General features: G+C 38.5%; 2 protein-coding genes across 2 annotated transcripts in view; both read left to right on the top strand.

Moving 5' to 3' along the window:
- The first annotated feature begins 976 nt into the window (after positions 1–976).
- MIOS (meiosis regulator for oocyte development) lies at positions 977–22556 on the top strand. The gene is made up of 11 exons (XM_074945861.1): positions 977–1051; positions 1908–3280; positions 4805–4903; positions 5985–6242; positions 6776–6945; positions 10136–10201; positions 11400–11558; positions 13024–13176; positions 14640–14844; positions 18963–19092; positions 20633–22556. The coding sequence occupies exons 2-11, from the start codon at positions 1984–1986 to the stop codon at positions 20727–20729; spliced, it is 2634 nt and encodes an 877-aa protein (XP_074801962.1). The 5' UTR covers positions 977–1051; positions 1908–1983; the 3' UTR covers positions 20730–22556.
- Positions 1014–26227, top strand: part of UMAD1 (UBAP1-MVB12-associated (UMA) domain containing 1) — a 181621-nt gene continuing 156407 nt past the window's right edge. The window contains exon 1 of the mRNA XM_074945864.1: positions 1014–1051. The gene's annotated coding sequence lies outside the window, so the exon portion shown is untranslated. The remainder of the gene's footprint in view (positions 1052–26227) is intronic.

The raw sequence follows: 26227 nt of genomic DNA, 5'->3' as shown, positions 1-26227 counted from the left end.
GGGTACAAGGGGCCTCCAAATAATTTTCCATGCCCGTGTGCTGTGAGCTTGCATTTGGGACAAGGAATGTACAATTTACATGGCAGAGTCAGATAATCTAAAAAGGCAACTGCATCACCTCCATTTCATCTTCAGTCCCGCTTCTTTCCTCTGGAGAAACTTCTTTCCAAACTGAAGCTCTGAACAAAGGACTGATAGACCCATCTAAGCTTTCCACGTGTTCCAGACAGACTTTACAAGACAGCAAACTCACCAATGCTGCAAACAACCTGACATGGACTCTGAAGTCATATGTATGTATCTGATTGCTTTGCCAATATAACACCTCTCCTCTCGTTTTCTTTTCTTTTTAAATAAATCTTTGATTTTAGAAACTAAAGGACTGGCTGGCGGTGCGGTATTTTGAGTAAGATCCGGACAAGTAGCGATCTGGTCACGTGGATGGCCCCTAAGGGGTCAGCGAAGAACATTGTGTTTAGCGACTGGAGTTTTAAGTAACTTCTCACTTTACTGGACTAGGTGCTGATTGGGAGCCAGAGACTGGAATACAAAAGACGGGGCTGTATGAGGGAGCGGCTAGCGGCGGGGGCAGGGGGTCCCGCTACCTCCTCCCCTCGGCCCACGAAGCAAACCGGCTGCCCGAGGTGCTGCGCTAAGTGGCTGGTGGCGATGTGGGGCCGCGGCCCCTCGTGCACGTCCCCCATGTGGAGCAGTCTCGAGGCTCGCGCCGCGCTCTCCCCCACCGGCCACAGCTCCCCTTGAGCGGCGGGAAACCAGCACTTCCGCTCTCCAACAAGCCCAGCAGTCGCCCTAGCAACAGGGGAGACATCGAGGCGGGGCTTCCTCTCAGGCCGCCAATCGAACGGGACAAAATCCGGTACCGACGCCCTGGTGACGTAGGCAAACGGCGCTTCTCACTGTGTACGAATCGGAGGGCGCTTGTGGCCTCTATGGGGGCGGCCCAGAGATCGAACCCGGAAGCAAAGGCGCCAGTGGCAGCGTCAGGCGGTGTCGTGGTTCGGTTCGGGAGCGCGTCTGAGGCGGGAACGCGGTGAGTGAGCGGAGTGGGGCTGAGCCTTCCCCGCAGCGCGCCACAGGGTGGGTTCCAGAAACGCGCACTTTGCTCAGGGGAGAAGGCAGATTTCTTCAAAGTGATACACAGAGCGAGTGTTTCTGAGGAGGGAAAGCGACAAAAAAAATCTTCCCAGTCAGGTTCTTTGTAGCCGAGTAATAGTAGGTGGGAATTAATGTTTGATGAAGTCCAGTTCTGTGTAAAAAAAACTGTACTGAATCTCTTTGTATTGTAAAACATTAATCGGCAAAACGGAAATAAATTAGCTGCTTGAGAGTTTTGTAAGTGTCCTTGGCAATCTCATAATATGTGTATGTGCTCCTAGTACTATAGCCTGTATATGAGTTGGTTTCTTTTAAGTGTTTTTAATGAGACATTACATTTTTGCAAGTTGGCATGGCATTCTCCCTTTCTTGCCACAGAGAAGACATCGGTGCTTTGACAGGAGGTTTTTTTGTATTGCTACATGAGATGAACTTTAGTCTGAGATTGTGCGGTGCTGTGATACCTCAGTGCTCACGGTAGTGTAGTAAAGGAAGAATATTCATAGAGGGTTCGTATACACGGGAAATCCTGTTGTCAGTTGAAAGAAGGCTAGCTGGATATTTTTTCTCAGTAGATATATCAATAACAGACAGAAGAGGGTTGCGAGTGTAAAGTTCTCTCCCATTGCCCCAAGGTTCCAATCTCAGCTTAAGTATAGGTGTTTTGAATGTTTGCTTTGGAAATAACTCAAGACCTTGGCCTAGTTTTAATTTAAAGATGAGTTAGACAACTAAAGAATGAATATAAAAATCTGTGTTCACTAAAACCATTACAATTCCTTTCTTAACAGTATCCCTATGAATGGACATCACCTGAGTCTTCCTACAGAAATTTTAAATCACTTGGATTGATTTGTAGTTGCAAACATGAGTGGCTCCAAACCTGATATTCTCTGGGCTCCACACCATGTTGATAGATTTGTTGTATGTGACTCAGAACTGAGCCTCTATCACATTGAGTCTGCTGTGAGTTCAGAACTCAAAGCAGGATCTTTGCGATTATCAGAAGAAACTACAGCTACATTATTGTCAATAAATTCAGACACGCCATACATGAAATGTGTGGCCTGGTATCCTAAATATGATCCTGAATGTCTTCTAGCCGTTGGACAAGCAAATGGTCGAGTTGTCCTTACCAGTCTGGGCCAGGATCACAACTCAAAGTCCAAAGAGTTGATAGGAAAAGAATTTGTTCCAAAACATGCACGGCAATGTAATACCTTAGCGTGGAATCCATTGGACAGCAATTGGCTTGCTGCTGGCCTAGATAAACATCGGGCTGACTTTTCAGTATTGATCTGGGATATAAGTAGCAAATACACCACAGAGAGTGCAGTTGCCACAGAGAAAGTGAGACTTTCAGCTGGAGATACTGAAGCTGGGCTGGTAGTGACGAAGCCGCTTTATGAATTAGGACAAAATGATGCTTGTCTTTCTCTTTGCTGGCTTCCACGGGACCAGAAACTTCTTTTAGCTGGAATGCACCGAAACTTGGCTATCTTTGACCTTAGAAATACAAGCCAAAAAATGTTTGTAAATACCAAGGCGGTTCAGGGAGTGACTGTAGACCCATACTTTCATGATCGTGTGGCTTCCTTCTATGAAGGTCAGGTTGCCATATGGGATCTCAGAAAATTTGAAAAGCCTGTTTTGACTCTGACAGAGCAACCAAAGCCCCTAACAAAAGTAGCTTGGTGTCCAACAAGAACTGGACTGCTAGCTACTTTAACTAGGGATAGTAATATTATTAGATTGTATGATATGCAGCATACTCCCACACCTATTGGAGATGAAACTGAACCTACAATAATTGAACGAAGTGTGCAGCCATGTGAAAATTATATTGCTTCCTTTGCATGGCATCCCACAAGTCAAAATCGAATGGTAGTTGTGACTCCCAACAGAACTATGTCTGACTTCACAGTTTTTGAAAGGATTTCTCTGGCATGGAGTCCAGTTACATCTCTTATGTGGGCTTGTGGCCGACACTTGTACGAATGCACAGAGGAAGGAAAGGCTAGTTCCTTTGAAAAAGACATAGCAACCAAAATGCGTCTCAGGGCTCTATCCAGGTATGGCCTTGATACTGAGCAGGTCTGGAGAAACCATCTTCTAGCTGGAAATGAAGATTCTCAGCTGAAGTCACTTTGGTACACTCTGCACTATATCCTTTAAAATGTAAAGCAATGTAAAATAAGAAAAGTTGTAAAGCACCTTATATACAGATCTGTGTCTATGTAGACCATGTTTATTTCATATTCAAAGTGTAAAGAGCTTATAATGTAAATACTTTCTGAATATTAAACATAGGAGTTGAAATTCTACTTTTCCAAATCCCAGGGGAAAAAATAATGGAGGAAAAAACATATCCTAGTATTTTTCTTTCCAGACATCTGTTTATGGCCTTCTTCTCACCAAGACATTTCAAAATACACTTACAGAGGTAGTCCAGTATCCATTTGCAAGATCAGGGTAGTGTTTACATTAAATATGGTGGGTTTTTTTTTTTTTTGTAAATGTATTTTAGGAAATGTTTCATTGTTGCAAGTGAAGGATCTACTTTTCAGGCTGTATTGTAAGGAGGAACTAATGTTTGTAAAGAACTTTAAAGATTAAAAGTATGTAAGTGCTAAAAATTTTGTTTTTATGCATGATTGCATAGGACTCCAAAAATCTACCTGAATAGTTCCAAACCATTTAGACACTTTTCCTGATTTATGGCCTAGTCACATTTACAAACCTGGAGGCAGAGTTAAATATGTCAGAACGTAGAAGTATCCCCTCCTCCCCTTCCCCCTCCCCTCCCCCCCCCCCCTTGCTTAGTGAAAACTTGGTCCATTTCATGCTATATCCCTGGCTACCATTTGGGTGAAAAGCAAAACACATCTGTGGACAGACTGTAAAAAGCAGTCACCTTTTGCTCCCTGCACACTTTCACTAAGGGCTTGTCTACATGGGAAAATTTACCAGCATAGTTATACCATTATAATTATACCTGTAAATTTCCCCATGTAGATAAGTCCTAATATTTACAGGCTATGGACTTGTCTACACATATAGTTATTCAGGAACAGCTCTTCCAGAATATTTCTTCTTTCTGTTTAGCTACATCCATTTTCAGAGTGAGTTAAGATAAACAGGAACAAGGCACTTTTGGGATAGGAGTGTCTACACATGGACTTATTCAGCAATAATTTCATGTATAGAAAAGCCCTAAATGTTGAGGTCTCTGACACTTTTGGATGTTGGGTAGGCACTTAAGGGGAGAATCCATTAAGTTTCTTGTTGAAGAGACTTGACCTTTCTCTTTTCACCCTTTCCCCAAGTTGAGTCCCTTTTAGATTGTTGCTTATGTAGACTGTACCTGCCCTTCATTTTAGTGGGGACTGCTATTCAGAACCCTAGTGAGTGAGCTGGTGCTAGCAAACGCATAAACAAATTAGCAAGTAAGGAAATCTTTGACAGCAGTGCATGGTACCATTTTCTTTATCATGTTATTTTTATGAAAAATTAGTAGTTCATTTTGCTTACAATGTTCTATTAGTGTGGTGATCTGTGGGTGAGCATCCTATTGTGGAGAGGCTGGTACGTAAGACTAGTTGTATAGAAGCACATTTGAAAAAATGGGGTCTTTCTCCTGTAATTAAACATGAAGACTTTTTTTCATATTTCCTATACGTGTGAATACTTATGAAGCAATATACTGAAGATATGGATCAGAAGCTTACAGGAAACAAAGGGTCCTTAGTTTATGCAGGCATTAAATCAATTGTGAAGTCATCTTTGGGTAAGAACATTACTACTTTGATAATTATACTGTAGCATGTTTACAAAAACTTAGGGGAGGCCAGTATGGTTTTTGTCACGTACAAAATTGTTAACTTGTTAGAACGCACGTTCAATTAAATGGAAAAAATGAATATGCAGAAAGATGATGCAGAAGCACAAGAAAACATTCGTTTCTAATTGGCTCTTGGATAAATAATTTGAAACTAAACATATTTTTTCCTGCAATAGCACCCAGGATTTCTGGTTTGCTTTGAAAGTCTGTTAATGTAGTGCAAGATGGGTTTCAACTTATTTGAAAGGTCTTGATTTATTTTAAACGTTGCTTATCCTGATGTTATATAAAAGCTTGAAAATGATTAATTCTTTTTCTGTAACCATTGGACAATATAGTTTTTTTTTTTTTTCTGTATAAGAATGCAGCAGCAGCCATATAGACTTTGTGCTGGATACTTCTTTGTATATGTCATATATAATCAGTGATGTAAACAAAAATACTGAGTAAATCCTCCATGTGTGTGAAAGAGAGGTGTGTGTATATTAAAAAAAAAAAACTAAATCACCCTCTTATCTACATGCCGTGTGCTTGCTTAGCTGAATAAAAAGATGTTTCACTTATCTCAGTCTTGCTTCAAGGAGCTTTTAGAAGGTGTGGCTAAGCCCCTTGAAGCAAGAATCTTGTCTTTTTGTTCTGGGAGGCACCTGGAATGTGTTTGGCTGCTGAGAGAAATAATGAACCCTAGAATACTAGTAATAACAGAAGCATGTACTGTTCTGTCACCTCATTCCTTTTTAAGCTTAATTTTTGCTTTTCTAAATCTGAAAATTTTGTTACAAAGTTCATAGGAGCAATGAAGTTTCCAGAATGTTGTGTTGGTAAGAAGACTTGATTGGAAATAAATATCAGTTTGATGTACATGCTAAGAAGCCATGTATTTACAACAAATTCTATTCTATACTAATGCTAAAACAAAGGTTTAGTAAATGTTCTTTTGTAAAACTAACTTTGTTTTCAATGAAGCTTGAAATTAAAATGTTGCAAATTCTGTCTGTCAAATGATTTAAATTGTCTTCCCTCTTAGGAACAACAGAGAATCTGAGGCATAGCAGGAGTGGGTCCGATAGGCAGGCAGATATTATTCAGTATCTAAGTGAGGAGAGGTCTTTGGCCTTGCAGCTCTGTGGGTGGATAAAGAAGGGAACTGATTTAGATGTGGAACCCTTTCTAAATTCTTTGGAACAAGAAGGAGACTGGGAGAGAGCTGCTGCTGTTGCACTTTTCAACTTGGACATACGGCGAGCAATACAGATCCTAAATAAAGGAGCTTCTTCTGAAAAAGGTATTTTGTACCTTCTGATTTTTATTTTTTATTTTTTTGGTTGTGGATATTTTGCCTTAATATTACTAGATCAGTTTTCCCTTCCATAGAAACCCCATCAGGGCATTAATGGCAGCAAGTGAACACACCCACCCTTGATACAACAACCACTTAATTCAGGAGGGTTGGATTGGGCCCCATGTTAGTTTTTAACAAGTTCTAATCTGTCACTCCCTTCTTTAATGCATCATTGGTCTTAGTCTCTGAAAAGAGCAAGGGATGATCTCATGCCCTGTACAAAATATACCCACTAGAACCCTAGAAATGCTGATATCTGGTCAAAAACCCAAGACCAATCTTTTATGGAGGTGTTTCAGTTTTATATTACGTAAATGGATTGCTTTTCATTAGTTTTTAACGTTTAGTGATGCAGGGAGTGAGGAAGGCATGTCTGAATGTTGGCATATGTGGGCTATTTCAGATTATTGTAAAGTTCTTATTGGACAAGTTCTTCTAAATTTTTATCCCTATACTTGGTGGTTTTTGTTAATCAGGTGATCTGAACCTCAACGTAGTAGCAATGGCTTTATCAGGATATACAGATGAGAAGAACTCCCTTTGGAGAGAAATGTGCAGCACTCTAAGATTACAATTAAACAACCCCTACTTGTGTGCCATGTTTGCTTTTCTGACAAGTGAATCTGGTTCATATGATGGAGTTCTGGTAAGCAAATTTTTGCCACACTAAACCTCCTTTAAATGAATATATACAGAGGCCTATACATGAATTCTTTGAATTTAATTCAAACTAGAATTTATTATTGTTTACGTCCTCCTGATGCTTGTCGTTTTCTCGTGAATATTTCCTTTAAAAAATCGTAAAATATTCATGAATAATCTATAAAAGATGGAATAAAATTCTAGCTAAAAATGTCAGTTCTCTCGTCATAGTAAAACTTAAAGTTCATTTAGGTTTTTTTCTGTAATCGTAAACTCGTTGTAAAACTATACAAAACTACATGAATAACCCTTTAAAATTATAGTTGGGGTCGTCTCTCTTTCAAACACTAAAAGACAATGTTAAGAAAATACTTAACCAGGTATGAAAGCAAATGAGTGAGAAGATGGCAAAAGGGGGGAGGGAAGGGAAAGTAGAGAAGAGGAATAAATTCATCAAATTTCCTCCCATGTTTTTCCTGAAGTGAGCATTCCAATTCACTCAATTGTCGTCTTTGTTGTTTTTTAAAATTTGCTAGAAAATGGATGTTTTTTAAATATTTAAAAGAAAGCATAAGTAAGGTAGTCAGTCTTCTGGAAAAACAAATCAAAATGTCTTAAAACAGCTGGCATAGTAGAATAGGGTAATCCTATGCATAGCGCCCTACCAAATTCACAGCCATGAAAAATGCATCACGGATCGTGAAATCTGGTCTCCTCCCGTGAAATCTGGTCTGTTGTGTGCTCTTGCCCTATACTGTACAGATAAAAGGAAGGATAATAAATGGTAATTTTTTAAATAAAAGGTATACTTGAAACTAAAGAGTCTTGAGTTTTTTCCCAGTGGTGGTTTTTTTTTTTTTTTTTTTTTTTAATAGGTAAAGACAGGTTGGGATTTCCAATGAAAGATATTCTCTTTGCTGTCCTGAAAATCTCAGGACCTAAGAGTGACAGCAGGATTTTTAAAAGAAGCATCTGAGCGTAGATACTCCATTAGAATGAAGCTCAAAGAGAATGATTTGATTGTGGCCAGAGCTTTGTAACAGAAGAAAAAAAGCAGAAAGCAAATAGTTGCCTTGACAGATGTTAGTTTGTCAAATGTATTAAAGAGAAAGCTGTATTCTGTATTTTCTGTGTTACAATTTTACCTTATAATTAGGGCTGTCAAGCAATTCAAAAAATTAATTGCAATCTGACTGTTGTTAATAGAATACTGTTTAAATATTTTGGGATGTTTTCTACATTTTCAAATATATTGATTTCAATTGCAACAATACAAAGTGTACAGTGCTCACTTTATATTTTTGATTAAATATATTTGTGCTGTAAAAACAAAATAAATAGTATTTTTCAGTGCAATCTCTATCATGAACGTTGAAATTACAAATGTAGAATTATGTACATAATATAACTACATTCAAAAATAAAACAAAGTCCACTCAGTCCTACTTCTTGTTCAGCCAATCATTCAGACAAACAAGTTTGCAGGAGATAGTGCTGCCCCTTCTTGTTCACAGTGTCACCTGAAAGTGAGAAGGCATTCTTATGGCATTATTGTGGCTGGCGTCGCAAGATTTTTAAATGCCAGATGCGCTAAAATATTAATATGTCCCTTCATGGTTCAACCACCATTCCAGAGTACATGCTTCATGCTGATGACGAGTTCTGCTCGAGAACAATCCAAAGCAGTGCAGACCGATGCAAGTTCATTTTCATCATTGGAGTCAGATGCCACCAGCAGAAGGCCGATTTTTTTTTTTTTTTTTTTTTTTTTTGGTGGTGGTGGTGGTGGTGGTTAACGTTCTGTAGTTTCCGCATCGGAGTGTTTCTTTTACGACTTTTGAAAGCATGCTCCACACCTCTTCCCTCTCAGATTTTAGAAGGGACTTCAGATTCTTAAACCTTGGGTCAAATGCTGTAGCTATCTTTAGAAATCTCACATTGGTTCCTTCTTTGTGTTTAGTGTTCTAAAGAAAGTGTTCTTAAAATGAACATGTGCTGAGTCATCATCTGAGACTACTATAATATGAAATATATGGCAGATAAAATAGAGCAGGATTCATTTTTTTTTTTTAGTTTATCGCGTGAGTTAACTGCGATTAATCGACAGCCCTACTTGTAATGTGTGACTGTAGAAAGCAATTGTATGGTTATCCTCTGATTGTGTGGCTAGTATTGATACCTTCGCAATTGTTCTCTGAACCTGTCTAGGAGATAAACTTGGTTTAACTGTTCGGTGTTCCACAGAATGCTTATAGGTTAATGTGAACTGTTAAGAGTTCTAACTTTAGGTTTTTGGTCTGTATGGATGAAAGATTAGAGGAGCTGTAAGATAATTGAATATTTGTACCCTTAAGCCAACAGCTAGAAAGAGATCTATCTTGTTTAAATAGACTGTAAGTTCTTTGGGGCAGAGTCTCTTACCCTGTTTGTTCAGTGTCCAGTACAATGGGCACTAGTCTCATTTGAGGTCTCTAGTGCTACTATAATACCAATAATAAAAAGAATTATTGAGGTTTATTTTAATGTCTTTAATTTTTTTTTTCAAGAAAGACCATTTTAATATCACTGTCTACTTTTCCTCTTCACCTCACCATCCCCTCCTATCTTTCTTCTCTCACTAGCACATGTTTTCCAGCCTTCTCCTTTTTTCACCCTGCATGTATCCCTGCTGCTTGGATGTATTCTCCACTATACATGCTGGAAGCACTATGGACCAGCACTGTGACTTGCCAGCTTTCCTTAGACTGAAGTGCAACTTATTGGGTCTCAGAGTAACAGCCGTGTTAGTCTGTATTCGCAAAAAGAAAAGGAGTACTTGTGGCACCTTAGAGACTAACCAATTTATTTGAGCATAAGCTTTCGTGAGCTGCATCCGATGAAGTGAGCTGTAGCTCACGAAAGCTTATGCTCAAATAAATTGGTTAGTCTCTAAGGTGCCACAAGTACTCCTTTTCTTATTGGGTCTGACTCTCTTGCCATTGTGGTAGATTGCCCTGGTAATGGTTTTGTGACTAAGTCCAAGCATAAAAAGGCACCTGGTACTTAACATCACAATATGAGGACGCCTCTTATTCATGTGCATAATGAAATTCATGGTATTAGTTATACAATAAGTCTAGTGTTCTGTTTAGAAGCAATGAGTGATTTGGAAATTTTGAGCTTGTTTTACCATATATGTCTGTCTTTCCCCACAGTATGAGAATAAGGTAGCAGTACGAGACAGAGTGGCATTTGCTTGTAAATTCCTCAATGATGCACAGGTGAGTGTGATTTGAATATTCGCATAAGCTGATATGCCATCCTGTATTTTTAATCAGAACCTTTTTATAGAAAATTCTGAAAGTGTGAATAATGGAAGTAATGATACAATATGTTCCTTTCCTGAAAAAGGAATAAATTATCAGATTATACCTTCAGTCTGATTTCCAGTTGTGATAATTAGGGTCAATATTAATACTTTCACTATTTTATAGCATGTTACTATGTTAATAGTTGTATGGTATTAACGGTATATGTATCCTATTAGAAATACTTGAAGATGAGCAGATGTTGGACAGCATAATTCTGAAATACTATGAAATTTGTATATAAATTTAGATATGCTAATATTCTATATCAGGGATTATAACAAATATCTTTACTAGCAGCCTTATAATTATAGGCTCTTATTCCACAACTGATTCTGCATAGGTGATTGCCCATTTACTTCAGTGGAGCTTCATGCTGACACAGAGTTCTGCTTGCATGGTGTCAGTGGCTGGATCAGGACCAAACAGCGTAGAGGAAGTTTTTACAATCTGTCTCTTGGTTGCCCTTTCTTCTTTGTCTGGCTCACATACACATACGTGGTCAGGTTAGCAAACAAAAAATAAGCATCCTTCAATTAGTGATCTTATCTAGGCATGTGCATTTGTTCAATCTGTTTTCAAGGGAAATGTTGGTTAAACACTCTTTTACATGCCTGTAACAAACTAATCTGATTAAGCTACACAAAATGTTTCTTTGCTGTTTAAATGCTCCTTAAATTGTTGTCTAATTGTGAAGACGCTCTTTCAAAGAGTGTGTGTTAATCTCTAAGACTTGACTTCAGAGCATGTGTTGTACCGGTAGAACAGCAAACACTTATATTCCAGATTAAGTTAAGAAAAATCAAATAGGTTGTTTGACAGTAGGAAAGTGTGTTTTTAAATTACTGAAACAGTTGCTCATCTTTTGTTTTCCCACCATGTGAGGAAACTTGAGTACGTTTGCCAGGATCTTGACTTTGATGCAATGAAGTGGATGTTTCTGTATTTTACACTCATTTTTCTGCATAAATTCCAGCAGATACCTCTTTAGTTGAAATAATCTCTTAGGGAGAAAATTTAATAAAAAAGTTGAAGTGTTGGCATGTGCTAAATTGGTCACATTAAAAGGTCATGAGCAGAAAATGAAGGGGGAAATCCTTTATTTTTGTAGCTGAATAGATTCATTGAAAAGCTGACAAATGAATTGAAAGATGCTGGGAACTTGGAAGGAATTCTGCTGACAGGACTGACAAAAGATGGAGTGGACTTAATGGAAAGTTATGTTGATAGAACCGGGGATGTCCAGACAGCAAGCTATTGTATGCTCCAGGTTAGTATTTCTCTCCTGAAATAATTTCAGGTTACTCCATTATTCTTCAGCACTATAGTAATATATCTTATATAGCGAACTGAAAAGTGCTTCTTAGCATGTATTAAAAAATGAGATGATAGACTGTACATGGTGTAATCTACTTTACTTTCAGTGTTTCATTTGGCACCTTAGAAGCAGAGGTTCTCATTGCTCTTTCTGAGGCAAGACATGGAATACTCCTTTCCTCTTCCACTAGCTGGGCTGGGCACACCTAGCTATGGTCTGATACTGATTGAGCTCCCAAGCAGGATCCAGGGATGTTGCTCTGGTAAATGTACCAGAACTGGTGGCAGAGGAAGTTGGATTCTTACCATGTCTTTGCGTCTGGATTGTGTTTGGCAGAGTTGCTGTCACCACCACCATTGACTTTTTTTCATACTTACCTTTTGGATAGTGAGTTTAGTCTTCTGATGTCTGGTCTACTTTTAAAGCCCTGAGGGTCTGGGTTGTTAAGGGATATCAGAGTGCAAGTGTTTTCAACCTGATAAGAAGACTTAAGCTTGGGGTAAGTATCTGATACACTTTTCAAGCTCTGCACCAGTGTATGTGACTGAATGTATCCTATCATATCATTACACCCCTTCTGCTTTGCTGTGTTCTAAATTTTTGTCCATCCTGATCCGGTACACATGCTAGCTCCCTCTCCCCTTCAGATCTCTCCTCAATTCTGCCTTTTCCCATGTTCCCTCCCTTGTATAATACACACAATGAAAATACCAGTTAAAAAAACCCACCCAACATTGTGTACCATGTTACTATAGCAACTGCGTGAAAGCACAGCTTTTTCACACACTTGTTTTTACATGCTCCTCCCCATCCTGATGTTATACCTCCGTGTCCTGTCTGTCTTATTTGCTTAAATTGCAAGCTCTTTTGAGTGGGGCTCATGTTTGTGTAAAGTGCTATGCACTGCAAAGCACTATGTAGAAATGTAAACAATAAAACTTTGTTAATCATCTGTGAATTAAAATATTGAATATTTGGACAATATGCATATCATGCTTGGTACATTTATAAGATACATGGGTTTCTGAACAGTACTAAAGTGTATATATTGCATTATAGTTCATGTTTGCTGAATTTTTATTTAATAGATAATTTTGAATGTTTGTTTTTCCTTTAGTCATAATACATTGTATTGCTTCAGATATCTTTTACCACATCATATGAAACCCTCTGAAGAAATAAGTTGTATTGTGTAGAGATGTAAAATATTTAAGTTAACTGATAAGTATTAGTCTTTCTGTTAATATATTGCAGTTAGTGCTTAAAACAAATTAGTGGCAGCCCCAGACCCTGACTCCCATCGTGTTAATGATTAAATGGTTAACCAATATAATTTGAATAGTTTGAACGGGTACTTTTAAAAACAATATTTAAATCCCTAGTATTGTGTATGTTGGTGGTTTATTTCATGCTTTAGGGTTCTCCGTCCGATGTACTTAAGGATGAGAAGGTTCAATACTGGATTGAGAACTACAGGAATTTGTTGGATGCTTGGAGGTTCTGGCATAAACGAGCAGAATTTGACATCCATAGGAGTAAGCTGGATCCCAGTTCAAAACCTTTAGCACAGGTAAACATGAATTTTATATTTTTGTGAGCATTTAATAAGGTAAAAAGTTAGTCCTTCAGCACCTCATCCATCGGTTTTCCTTTCCCACGTTCATCACAGCATCCACTCAGACCTAGCACAGCCTTATGTGCCTTCAGTAGGCCCAGTCCTTCCAACCTTTTCTAAATGATTTGGGACCTTCTTGGACCCAGGGATCCTGTCCATTTGCTGGGGAAGAAGGCTCTGAGGCCTTTTAAAACCAGGCTGTTTATCTAAAATTCCTGTCTTTCTGTTGGTCCCTGGAAAACCGAGTGTGAACTGTGTGTGTGTGTGTGTGTGTCTACGTGTACGCCTCTCTAGAGGGTAGCTTCAAAGGGCTGACAACGGAGGAGTTGCATTAGCATCCCTACGAGAGAGGGTACATACTGTTACAGTAACACATACACAATTGCCTTTTTAATGCAATGTACCCCAAAAGTATTCAATTAGTATTTGATAAGGTTTAACTTAATTCATAAGATTTGTTCAGGATATTGTCGGTCTGTCACACATGCACAGAGAAATGAGGCACGTGCTCATTGTTAGCTACATCTTGGCCTCCACCTGCAGAAAGGGAGGCCTGGTTTAAGGCCATGCTGAAAATGTTGCTGCAAGAGCCTGTTAAATATACCTAGGGCAGGCAGGGTGGTGGTGGTCTGACAAAAAGCTGCAATCTTGATTTGTTAGATGATGGAAAATAGTACTGAAAAAATCCAGTTTCCCCTTACGAAACAGTGGAAATAAGCTGTCAAGTCTTTTATTAAAGTAAGCTCGTTTTTGTTCAGTGTTTGTCTTGTTTTTTTTAAGCAGGTGTTTATATAATTATTTTTATAAGTAGAGTAAAAACATGCCTTTCAACAACTTTGATTTCCAGCACTTTCTATGGTGAAAGCAGGTTCCTTCATCCTTCGCTAAAAAGAATCATTCAAACTGCAGCAGCCCATTGAGCTCTACACTTTGTCCCGTTCACTGTAAGAAAATACTGACCGATACGGTGACAAATATTGATTAAAATGTGCCTGGTTGTTTTGTGTTTTTTTTTTTTGGTGTTTAAGATATAAAATACCTTAGATGGCTAAAGACACAAGAATCAATTTTTCCTTAAAATAGTGTCCTGTAGAGTCCTACAGCCTTGTATCTCTAAAGATTCTAAACTTTGTTATCTGTTTACCTTCGTGTTCTGTTTAGAACCTCAGATAGGCACTCCTGTGTATATTTTACAAATGCAAATAAATAGGTTGCTGTTATTGACTTAAGGTGTTTTTGTTTTTTATTCTGTAGCTGGTTGCGAACTGTCTATTTTGGATGAGATTTTTGCTTTTTATCTTAAATCACAAAGCAAAAACATCTCAATTCATGAATATAACTGGATTATTGGTTGTACCCTATTGCAAGTATCTCATTCCTATTATTAGTTTTGGCTCTTGTCTGTGGTTTTTTTGTAGGTATTTGTGAGTTGCAATTTCTGTGGGAAATCAATCTCTTATAGCTGTTCAGCCATTCCTCATCAGGGCCGAGGTTTTAGTCAATATGGAGTAAGTGGCTCACCAACCAAGTCAAAGGTTACAAGCTGTCCTGGTTGTCGGAAACCCCTTCCTCGCTGTGCACTTTGCCTAATAAATATGGGGACTCCAGTTTCCAGCTGCCCTGGTATGGCACAATTTTAAGAAACTCCTTTTTAATCTTAAAATGCAGTACTATTTAAAGGCACATAATTAGTGGCTCCTGTTTAATGACATTGCATTTGTAACTCTTTCTAGTCTTACAATTATTTTGAAAAACTTCTCTCACTGAGTGAAAGATTCACTGGTTCAAATCCCACCCAGTTCAATGATGAGATCCCTGATTAGTTGTTTGATGTCTGACAGTATGGAAATGAGTTGTTCCTGACCTTTTGCCTGTAAGGTACCAACTCCCTCAGTAAACATGGAGGTTATCCTCTCACTGCTAGAGAGTAGGCTCTCCCAAGTAGATGAGGTACTTTCTGCATTGTAGCCCAGCGCTCTTCTCTTGCTGCTACTGCCCAAGAAGATGTATGTATCCTATGGCTCAAGACTTCAGTCTTCTGGAGTCTATTCACACATGGGAGAAGTGTGAATTTAGTAGTCGGAACACAGGACAGGGAAGAACTAAGAATTCCTGATTTCTAATCCTGACTCTACCGTTTTCCTTTATGAATTTGGGCAAGTGACTTGACCTCTCTGCTTCAGTAAAATGAGAATAAAACTTAGTTACGTACTTCACAGGATTGTTGGGATTAATTTGATGTTTGTAAAGTGATCTCAAGATGGAAATATACTATAGAATTGCTAAGAATTTCATGCTATAAACAAAAAGTAGGTAAAATAATACAATAACACCATTTACTAAAGTTGTAAATTACTTGTTGACATAAGTGTAGGGTGAAAAACAAAGGCAATGGCTGCCAGTTAAAGCCATTAAATATATCTAAGAGAATATGCACTTCTTACTTTAAGTGTGGAGACTTATTACATGTACCTTAGAAAGTTTAGCCAACTGTTTCCATTTTACTGCAACATGAAACGTGAATAAGATTAATCCATGCCTTGAAATTAAAATTTAAAAAGCACTTTACATTTCCAAAATGTAATTATAATAAAACTTTTTTCCTCTTCCCTGTGACAGCGATGTGTCCTTGATCATGTCCCCTTTTGACCCTGCAACTCCCTCTTGGTGCTTGCAATCTCTCACTCACCTGGTAGTGAGAACAAGATACACCCGACCCCAGCTTGTGGGGGCTCGTTAACTTTTTTTAACACAGAGTACAAAAACCTCATTGTTAGTTCCTCAAGTCCACCCCTACTTCTGGTGCTGTGGTTAATTATGACAAATGTCTTTTCCCAAGTTCAGGGGTCAACAGCCACTCTTCCTGGAGCAGAGTTGTAGCTCAAATGGCTCTCTTCTTTAAATCAAGAGTCCACAGCTTTCCTGTTGCTGGGTTGTATTTCAAAACAGGTTCACTCTCCTTAGGTCAGGTTTCAGAGTAGTAGCCGTGTTCGTCTGTATCCACAAAAAGAAAAGGAGGACTTGTGGCACCTTAGACTAACCAATTTATTTGAGCATAAGCTTTCGTGAGCTACAGCTTACTTCATTGGATGCATTCAGTGGAAAATACAGTGGGGAGATTTATATACACAGAGAACATGAAACAATGGGTGTTACCATACACACTGTAATGAGAGTGATCAGGTAAGGTGAGCTATTGCTGGGGGGCGGAGGAGGGGGATTTGTGTCCATTTATTCTTTTACGTAGAGACTGTCCAGTTTGGCCAATGTACATGGCAGAGGGGCGTTGCTGGCACATGATGGCATATATCACATTGATAGATGTGCAGATGAACGAGCCTCTGATAGTGTGGCTGATGTGAGTAGGCCCTATGATGGTGTCCCCTGAATAGATATGTGGACACGGTTGGAAACGGGCTTTGTTGCAAGGATAGGTTCCTGGGTTAGTGGTTCTGTTGTGTGGTGTGTAGTTGCTGGTGAGTATTTGCTTCAGGTTGGGGGGCTGTCTGTAAGCAAGGACTGGCCTGTCTCCCAAGATCTGTGAGAGTGATGGGTCATCCTTCAGGATAGGTTGTAGATCCTTGATGCGTTGGAGAGGTTTTAGTTGGGGGCTGAAGGTGATGGCTAGTGGCGTTCTGTTGTTTTCTTTGTTGGGTCGGTCCTGTAGTAGGTAACTTCTGGGTACTCTTCTGACTCTGTCAGTCTGTTTTCTTCACTTCAGCAGGTGGGTATTGTAGTTGTAAGAACGCTTGATAGAGATCTTGTAGGTGTTTGTCTCTGTCTGAGGGGTTGGAGCAAATGCGTTTGTATTGTAGAGCTTGGCTGTAGACAATGGATCGTGTGGTGAGGCTCATTCACCTGCACATCTACCAATGTGATGTGCCAGCAATGCCCCTCTGCCATGTACATTGGCCAAACTGGACAGTCTCTACGTAAAAGAATAAATGGACACAAATCAGATGTCAAGAATTACAACATTCAAAAATCAGTCGGAGAACACTTCAATCTCTTTGTTCACTCGATTACAGACCTAAAAGTGGCAATTCTTCAATAAAAAAAAACTTCAAAAACAGACTCCGAAAGACTGCTGAATTGGAATTAATTTGCAAACTGGATACAATTAACTTAGGCTTGAATAAAGATTGGGAGTGGATGTGTCATTACACAAAGTAAAACTATTTCCCCATGTTTATTTCCCTCCCCCATCTGTTCCTCAGACATTCTTGTCAACTGCTGGAAATGGCCCACCTTGATTATCACTACAAAAGGTGTGTCTCCCCCCCCCCAACCCGGTAATAGCTCACCTTACCTGATCACTCTCGTTATAGTGTGTATGGTAACGCCCATTGTTTCATGTTCTTTGTGTATATAAATCTCCCCACTGTATTTTTCCACTGAATGCATCTGATGAAGTAAGCTGTAGCTCACAAAAGCTTATGCTCAAATAAATTTGTTAGTCTCTAAGGTGCCACAGGTACTCCTTTTCTTTCTCCTTAGGTCAGGAATTCCCCACTGTTGTCCTGGAACTGGGGTAGAGTTCAGTCTAGCTTCTCCCCAGCTGGCCCCTCTTTACTCAGTCCTTTCACTTGTCACCTTGGAGAGGTTAGCAGGCAAGCAGCTCTCCTGCTAGTCTCTGGGAGCACCTCTCTCCAAGAGCACCCTTCTCCAACCGAGCTCTGGTAGCCTCCTGTCAGGTTCAGGGGCTCATTAGTCGCCAACCACACCCCCATGGCAGTTAATTGCTTACAGATGGGCTCTTTCTCCTTAAAGAAGCCTGTCATGGATAGACTGGGTTCTGACTCCCCATAAGGGCCAGCCACCCTGTGATGCTCCCCCATACGTGTAATATCTGTTGCAAAAATTTTATTGCTAACTAGCCAACTAATATGTCCTCAGCTGTGCTGTCATGAGGTTTATTTCATAGCTGTAATATCCTTGAGTCTTACTGGTTAAATTCTATACAAGTTGTGTTGAAGCTCTCTCACTAACAATGCTTATAGTTCAGTATTGTGATATTACAGACAGGGAGTATAGTATTGTGTTGTCATACACACATCTTTTCCAACTGTTTCACCAGCTTATTTTAAGATTTCTTTATTGCAGTTGTTTCCATTTATAGCTTATTGATATGTTACTATGAGGTTCTGGAGTAACACACTTCCAAAGCAGAAAAGAAATCCTCACAATGAAATAGGTAACATTAGAAAATGTAGCAGTTATTGCAAAAGAAATAGTGTGAAATGAAGCTATTAATAGGCAAGAAATTACTGAGACAGTAAGAGCTAAAACAGTAGCTTAGCAATAAAATTCTATTGCTTGTTTTATTCTTCCTGTTATATTAGCAAAATTAATAAACAAGTGAAAATGTTAATTACCTCTGTTAGGGGTGGAAGTGATTGTTATAAAATCTCAAAATAGAAATGTATTGCAAATACTCTCATATCTTCTGGCTTCTCAGTAGGTTTCATAAGATCTCAGTAGCTTTGGGAGTACCAAAAAGTCATGTCAAATACACACATGGTAACACTAATATTTTAAAATATTTGTGCTCAAATGAGAAATACCATATTAGTTAGTTATTTAATAAATTATTCTAATTTTCATTTATTTTGGGGTGATAACTTTTTCTTAATCTATCAGTGTATTTCTGGTTCCAAATCAAGCTCCTAATTTGAATTTTAAGTTCTTTAATACTCCAGTATAGCACAGATATTGACTGAAAGTTTCTTACCTATCCATAGGAGTATCAAAGTCAGATGAAAAGGTGGATCTTAGCAAGGACAAGAAATTAGCCCAGTTCAACAACTGGTTTACATGGTGCCATAACTGCAGGCATGGTGGTCATGCTGGACACATGCTCAGCTGGTTCAGGTAAACTGACACAATTAAACATGTAGGCTCTCACATAAATTATGTCTAATGTGCCATATCAGACACATACTTCCTTGGCTGTAGTCTTTATTATATATTGTATTTACTTGTCTGGTATTACATAAAATATAATTTAAGGCATATGCACAAGTGAACGAAGCTTGAGTTTGAGATTTCAGCTTTAACTCTGCATCTCCTGATTTTTGAATCCTTCATCTCCAAGTATTAATATTGCATTAACGCTAGCTTTTGCGTGGAATGTATATGTCAGCAGAGCCAAATTTCTGCTATCATCCCACAGTGGAGAGTCTGAGCATTTGCTTGAGATTCAAGACAGTTGTGTGTGATTACAAGACACAATATAAACAGTAATGGCCAGTCGTCCAATTAACCCCTCTGCCATTGTGCTGAAAGCCATGACCTACCTAGAAACTGCTGTAAACGTGAACAAACTTTCTCTTTTCCTTGACTGCCTTGGCATACTGGTACTGCTTGATGGTTTTATTTGGAAAGATGTAGGGGAGATCTGTCCTGACATAGGAATCAAAGAAATGGAGAATTCCTGTGGGGGACAACCATTGTTAGGGGTGTTCCAACAGAAAGGGAAGCAGACTGCCCGTGGAAGCAGTCTGACAGAGTGGAGAACTTGCCAATTGGACAAAAGGCTGCTGTTTATCATGGTACTGGGGGTCAGTATTGCTTTGGATCTAGGACAGTGTGTTAATTTCACAAATGTAAATAGTGATTTCACTTTGACAGTCCTGAGGTTTTGTCTTGTCGTTGTTTGTGGTGTGTTTTTTTTTTTTTTTTTTTTTTTTTAATAATTTTGATGTACTGTGTTGAAAACATATTCCTTTCTATTTTCTCACGTTATGTTGTGAGGACAGTTGTCAAATGTCAGGTTCATTGGACTTGTATTCTGACAGTTTAGCAGCATAGCTAGGATTAGTTTCTAGGTTGCCTCATGATTTATTGCAAGATGTAGCATGTTGCCCATTAACTATTCTGTGTCATGCACAGTAAGTAGCTTTTTATCCCATTAAACTGTAGGATTTATTAAATTAGGGTCTCCTCTCTCTAGATGTCATGTTATGCCTCCTGCAGCTGGTGCCTACTGCTGGGGATATTTGAGCCCAATTTGTCACACTATATTAAACTCCCTGTCTTGAATTTAAACTTTGAATGTCACAATTTTACATATGAGAGAGAGCATTTTCAAAGATGTAGACAGAACAAGAGAGAGAGTGTCATTTTAATTTTATCTACTTCAGGTTGACAGTGTGAAACTTACTTTCTGAGCTTCTATGTCCTTTCTGCCTATATTTTCATATAGTTAAAAGGGCCGATCTTCTGCTTTCAGATAACTTATTGCTGATTTATCCTGTATGCTTTATTACTATTTTCAAATTATGTTCAGCTATTGATTTCTCTTTGGTCATGTTGCTGCACAGATTTACATTTTGGGACATACAGGACTGAGATTACAAAGCTGTTCCTTTTACAGTGTTATAATTCCCAGTTGTTTTTTTTTCTCATCCAGGGACCATACTGAGTGTCCAGTTTCTGCGTGTTCATGTAAATGTATGCAGCTGGATACTACAGGGAATCTCATCCCAGCAGAGACTGTTCAGCCATAAAACAACCGAGTTTCAAAATGTGGAGCTAACAGATGTCCTTCACAGCCTAAATACATACCTCAGAACAAGTAACTCATGACTCACCCATAGTAGAAAAATAAATCCTTCTGTTCGATCAGCAATTTTGGTGTGTAAAATAGTTTAGATGTGCTTCATAGAGCCAGGCGTTGCTGGAATGAGCCTTTCAAGTGTGCCATGTGGACTATAGTTAGTGGGTTGAAGCAGATCCTTTTAGAAATACTTCCGCAGGCTTTGTTGAAATTCAAAGCACCCTTCAAGAAGATTTTTCAGAGTAACACTGAACAATCCTTGAATCTGCCATCCAAGATGAGCCAGTGTTGCATGCTGGTTTTAGTATGAGTTCTGGGCTTTCAAAATAGATAATTGAAGACTGTTGTTGAGAAAATCCTGAGTTATGCTGTAGCTTTCTATTTTCATTCATCGCTGCTCATTATATGCAAAGGAAAGAATTTCAAAGAAAAGTATCAAGAGTCCAGCTATTAAAACATTTAATTTCCCCCTATGGATTTTTCTTGAAGGAAAAGTTGCATTCATGTAATTTTTTTTCTGTATTAACATTTTGTTAATACTAAGACTATTTCAGTGCAAGTTTAGCTACATATCTTGCTGTTTTGAATGTAAAATCTTTCATTCAAGTTTTTTCCTAACAAGAAACAGTTTGAAGAATTATTTCATAAAAAGCGGAATATCCACTTCAAAACGGAATACAAATAAATCCTGATTTTTTTTTTTAATGAAGGACTCTGTGTGCATGCAAAATATTATCAAAACTGGCATTTTGTAAAAATTAATCAGATTCAATTCAAATTATGATAACCTGAAGATTTGAATATTCAGTGTTTACCTGCTCTTGTGAAATGCACCAATTCAAATTATGCTACAGATTACCAGTGGACATTGGCCCTCCTCATAAAATTGCACAATTTTTAAAGTTTCTGGTCAAGAGCAGTTTCATAACCTGTTGCTAGTCAGGAATAAAATTTCTTAGTGGAGCACTGAGTGTCATTTGGCCACACTATACTTGGCTCTAGTGAGTGTTTGTCCTTAATTTTTTATAAACAACAAAATTCACACATTTAGAAGAAACTGCTTTAAGGTATGTGACAATAACATCAGTTTATTTGGTGTGTGTGTGTGTGTGTGTGTGGTTTTTTTTTAACTGGTGAATAAAAATTGATACTTAACACTTATGTATCGTCACTCAAAAAAACCCCAAATGTTAGAAGATGGAACACTAGCAATAAATGCTATCTTATTGCCAGTATTGTGAAAAATTTGGTCTTTAAAAAATAGAACATACTGTAAGATACAACTGGTTACCAGCATTCCACTGTATTGGCAATAAAGTAGAAGCCAAATGTAAATTATGTATATGATGCATCACCAGCGACAGTGGGTTTTTTTTCCTGATTAAACCAATTTAATGTTTTAATACATTTATTACTTTACCCTACCCTAAAATTGTTATCTAATTGGTAGTCTTATTTTTAAACTAAATTGTAAAAGGTACTTGATATTTGATTATTTGTACAAAGGCTTACTTGGAAGAGGAAAAATTTTTGTCTTATTAGCAGGAAATATTTATTTCTAGCTACCCATTTATATTTTGCACGCTTTGTTTTGATGTTGTCAGGGGTTTCTGCCAGTCTGAAATATATGCCATTTAATAAATGTAATTTTGAAGTTAATGCATAAGGTATTGTTCTAATGATATAGTGCAGGCAATGTAATATTTAGGCTTCAGTTTCACAGGAATCTGGATTTTTCGAATGTCAAGAATTTTTTATTTTGAATTCTCCCCCTCCCCCCCCCCCCCCGAATATTCAGTATGTACAACAGCATGACTACTTATTGTCATCTTTCCCTCATGTAAAAGTGTTCTCATTTTGAATTGTCAGATCCTATTATCATGAAATTAGAAGCTTACTTTGATTTTCTTCGTGTCTTTAAATCCTGAGAGTTAAGAATGTTTGTTTGTATATTCTGATACAGCATAAGCACATGTAGTCCGTGCTCAAGCTTTCAGGTAGATACATTATATTTTAACACTCCTTTCAGTATAACACGAGAAGTGTAATGTCTTCAACATTTTAAACTTGTTAATCCATTATCACTGTTTTCTCCTGTGCTGGTTTTAAAATAATAAAGTTGTAGTTTGTCTGTCTGATTTGCTGCTTTAACCTGAATTGCTTCTTTGTGGTTTTTATTTTCATGGTCTCTTAGCATTCTACTGATGCCACAGTCCATGAAGGTAGAAGTACAGTAAAGAATAAATGTACATGCAATTTCTGTTAATGAAATGTTTTTTCAATATTTTTGGTTTATTTAGGTTTCTATACTGGATTCATATCCATTTGATACCAAATGGGAATATTTATATCTCACTAGAAATTCCTATAATTAACATGGGATGGGATTGCAATTTGTGTGGAGTCTGTGACAACAATGATACTCAAATAGGGAGGGAAAAATCTTTGCCTCAGTCCTCAGAAAAAGACACTAAATACAGGAGCCGGGGAGGGAAGATGCAAAGAAACAGTTTGCAATGCCACATCTGGGTGGCCATTCCTATCCCTGGCATACTTTAGAGTGGCCTCAATGCTGGCTATAGCTCAAAGTGCCAGCCAGTACAGTGTGCTCTGCCTAGGCCCCTTCTCTCCCACAGCCATATACCTTCAGCTAATTGTGCGTAACTATAACAAGGCTGCTGTTCTACCAGATGTTTTGCTGTGGTTACAGCTTTAGTGGTTACTCTTCCTGAGGTTGGAAACAGCGGTGTCTGATTATTTGTTTGTATTTATCATATGATTTTGGAAATATAAATGGTTGCTGCTATTACCTAACCCCCTCTGTTTCTGCCATTTTCTTTCTAGGCCTCCTTTTTATGTATATAAACATTGAACACACACATCTTTAATGTTTATAAGTGGACACTAACAAAATCTAAACAGGTAGTATAAAATGGCTTTTAAAAATAGCAGACAAGGTTTTGAATCTGCAAACGGGTTTGCCTGGAATGCTTTTGAATGGTGTGTGGCTGGTATATATAACTTACAACAGGCATATATTCCTAAATTCTGCGCACCTAAATTGTCAATTAAATACATTTTACCCATGAACTGGTGTCACATCGATTTTATAACAGATTTGATTGACAAGTAAGTTTCATCTCTAGGCTCTAACTGTCAAAGCTGTGGATAGCAAATGTTTTTGGCTGACAGTTTTGACAGTAGTAGTAGTAGTGTTTCATCCTTTGAAGATAAATACAGAATTCATTATGTCTTTTTAGAGTGCCTTAGTCCCTTCACAGAAATAAAACAGGTCCCTGACCCTGCAAACACTTGCACCTACTTAACTTTTAGTCTCATAAATAGTCCCATTAAAAACTTATTCATGTGGAGTCAAACAGTTGGCAGAAACCACAAGGCCTAAATGATGGTTTGACAAGACAACGGAGGCTATAATGTATATATGTACAGTGAAGGACATGTTACAAAACTGAGTATGTGATAACTCACTTTAGGTTTCCACAGTATGCATCCGATGAAGCGAGCTGTAGCTCACGAAAGCTCATGCTCAGATAAATTGGTTAGTCTCTAAGGTGCCACAAGTCCTCCTTTTCTTTTTGCGAATACAGACTAACATGGCTGTTACTCTGAAACCTGTCACTTTAGGTAGACACCAAACTGTTAATATTAAGCAATAAAACTTTCCTACAAAAATGCCATTCCTTACTGGTGCTCTATCAATCCTGGCTGCTAATTACAAGTTCTAAGTTGAAAAGTAAAGACTAGATCCTCCCTCTGCTTTTTGGGTGAGCTAGAGCTGGGAGGATAAACATCAGCAGGCTGTTCCTCTCCCTTCTTCCAGAACCTCCTCCCAGTACAGTAGCGGTGACTGACACTTTATGCAATATCCTGAATGAATGTTGTTGAATTAAATTAATACATTCAGGGTCCCTTGTATTAAAAATGCAGTTGTATATGTTATTGTGGAATTGAAGATTATTTCTATGGGAAGGGTAAATAGGAGAACAGCAGGGGCTGATTAGGCAAATTCACTCAGTTTGTAACATCCCCAGAGCAACCACCCTCCTGGAGAGGTAGGCATATACTAGTTCAGTCTGGATTCAGACAAAGCAAGGGTTTTTGGATAAATAGTCTGGGTTTAAACTGGCTCATGGCTACCTTCCTGATCAACAGAGAGCCCCAATCCTTAGGGGAGGGTTGGAAGGACTGGGACTGCCAGAATTCATGTTAGGGTTTGGGTTAATTCTGGTAGGCTTAAAAGCCAATGCATATGCTAATATTTTTAATGTTACTGGTGGGGGAATTCTGTGCCACTGTGCACATGCAGAATTCATGTGGCATGCAGAATTTGTATTTTCTGCTCCTCCCCCTCCCCCCCCCAAAAAAAAAACTGCCAGAAAGGTGCTGTAATTCCCCATTTTGCCCATGAGGGGCCACAGTGGAGCCAGAACAGAGAGCAGCTCCCAGCAGGAGCAGTCCCAGCTGCAGCTAGGGAAGAGAAAGATACTGTCTTCCTCACAACACCCTTCCTGTGGGGCCAGATCAGAGGCATGGGATATGGGGACACAGGGGTCTGCTGGAGGGTCACAGATGGGTTCAGAAGGGCTAGTGAGGGGGACAGACTGGGACAGGAGCTGAATAGGAGTGCAGGTGCACAGACACATGAGGGGAGTGGGTCTGCCTCTTCCGTGCACTATTTGAACACAAGGGTAGAATCCCAGAATTCAGCTGTTACATTTCAGGGCAACTGTACCTGTATTTCCCCTCCATGATTCAGCAAGGGTACCTACTCTCAGGTTTCAGCTCTCCAGCCATTTTCTTTTTGGGGGGAGATCTAGGTCTCTCCCTTCTGAGCAGGACATTTCCAGGCTGAACAAATCTCTGCCTTCACTTTGTATTTCCCAGCACAGAGAAGTTGCTCAAAGACATCTGCTTGCTTTCTCTTCATATAAATTACCACACAGCACTTCCTATGCAAGCCTATTTTATTCTTAAGGTAAAAAGCATTACAGAGAAAAATCTTATACTCATGGAGGAATTTTGCACCAAAAAAAAAATTGACAAATTAGAAATTCTGCACGCTATTTTTAAACTGTATTTTATTTGTCAAAATAACATATAATCATGATTTTCAATTATTTTGGTAATTTATTTCAAAATACCTGTCAGCAAGTATGTCTGTAACAATACAGACGACAAAAGAGATTCAGGAAATGTTTTTGACAAATTCTTTCCTATGCATATTAATAAACTCAGTTGTGACATTACACCCCATATTCTTCATAAATTGATATGAATGGCATAATTAAGATATACTTTATTAAAGATGGCTCATGTAAGATATCACTGGAAAGGTTATGATTTACTGAATGTGTTTATCCAATTTGTATGCATGTATCATTTCTGTATCTGACAGTAGGAATATTGACTATGTAACAATTACAATTA

This window comes from Natator depressus, chromosome 2 (assembly GCF_965152275.1).
Source record: "Natator depressus isolate rNatDep1 chromosome 2, rNatDep2.hap1, whole genome shotgun sequence".
Taxonomy (NCBI): domain Eukaryota; kingdom Metazoa; phylum Chordata; order Testudines; family Cheloniidae; genus Natator; species Natator depressus.
This window is presented reverse-complemented; position numbering and strand designations above follow the sequence as displayed.

Excerpts from the sequence above, each read along its gene's own strand:
- MIOS (XM_074945861.1), top strand. The coding sequence starts at position 1,984 with ATGAGTGGCTCCAAACCTGATATTCTCTGGGCTCCACACCATGTTGAT. Across the intron at positions 11,559-13,023 it reads CAAGCTATTGTATGCTCCAG|GGTTCTCCGTCCGATGTACT; the intron begins GTTAGTATTTCT and ends TTCATGCTTTAG. Across the intron at positions 14,845-18,962 it reads TCCAGTTTCCAGCTGCCCTG|GAGTATCAAAGTCAGATGAA; the intron begins GTATGGCACAAT and ends ACCTATCCATAG.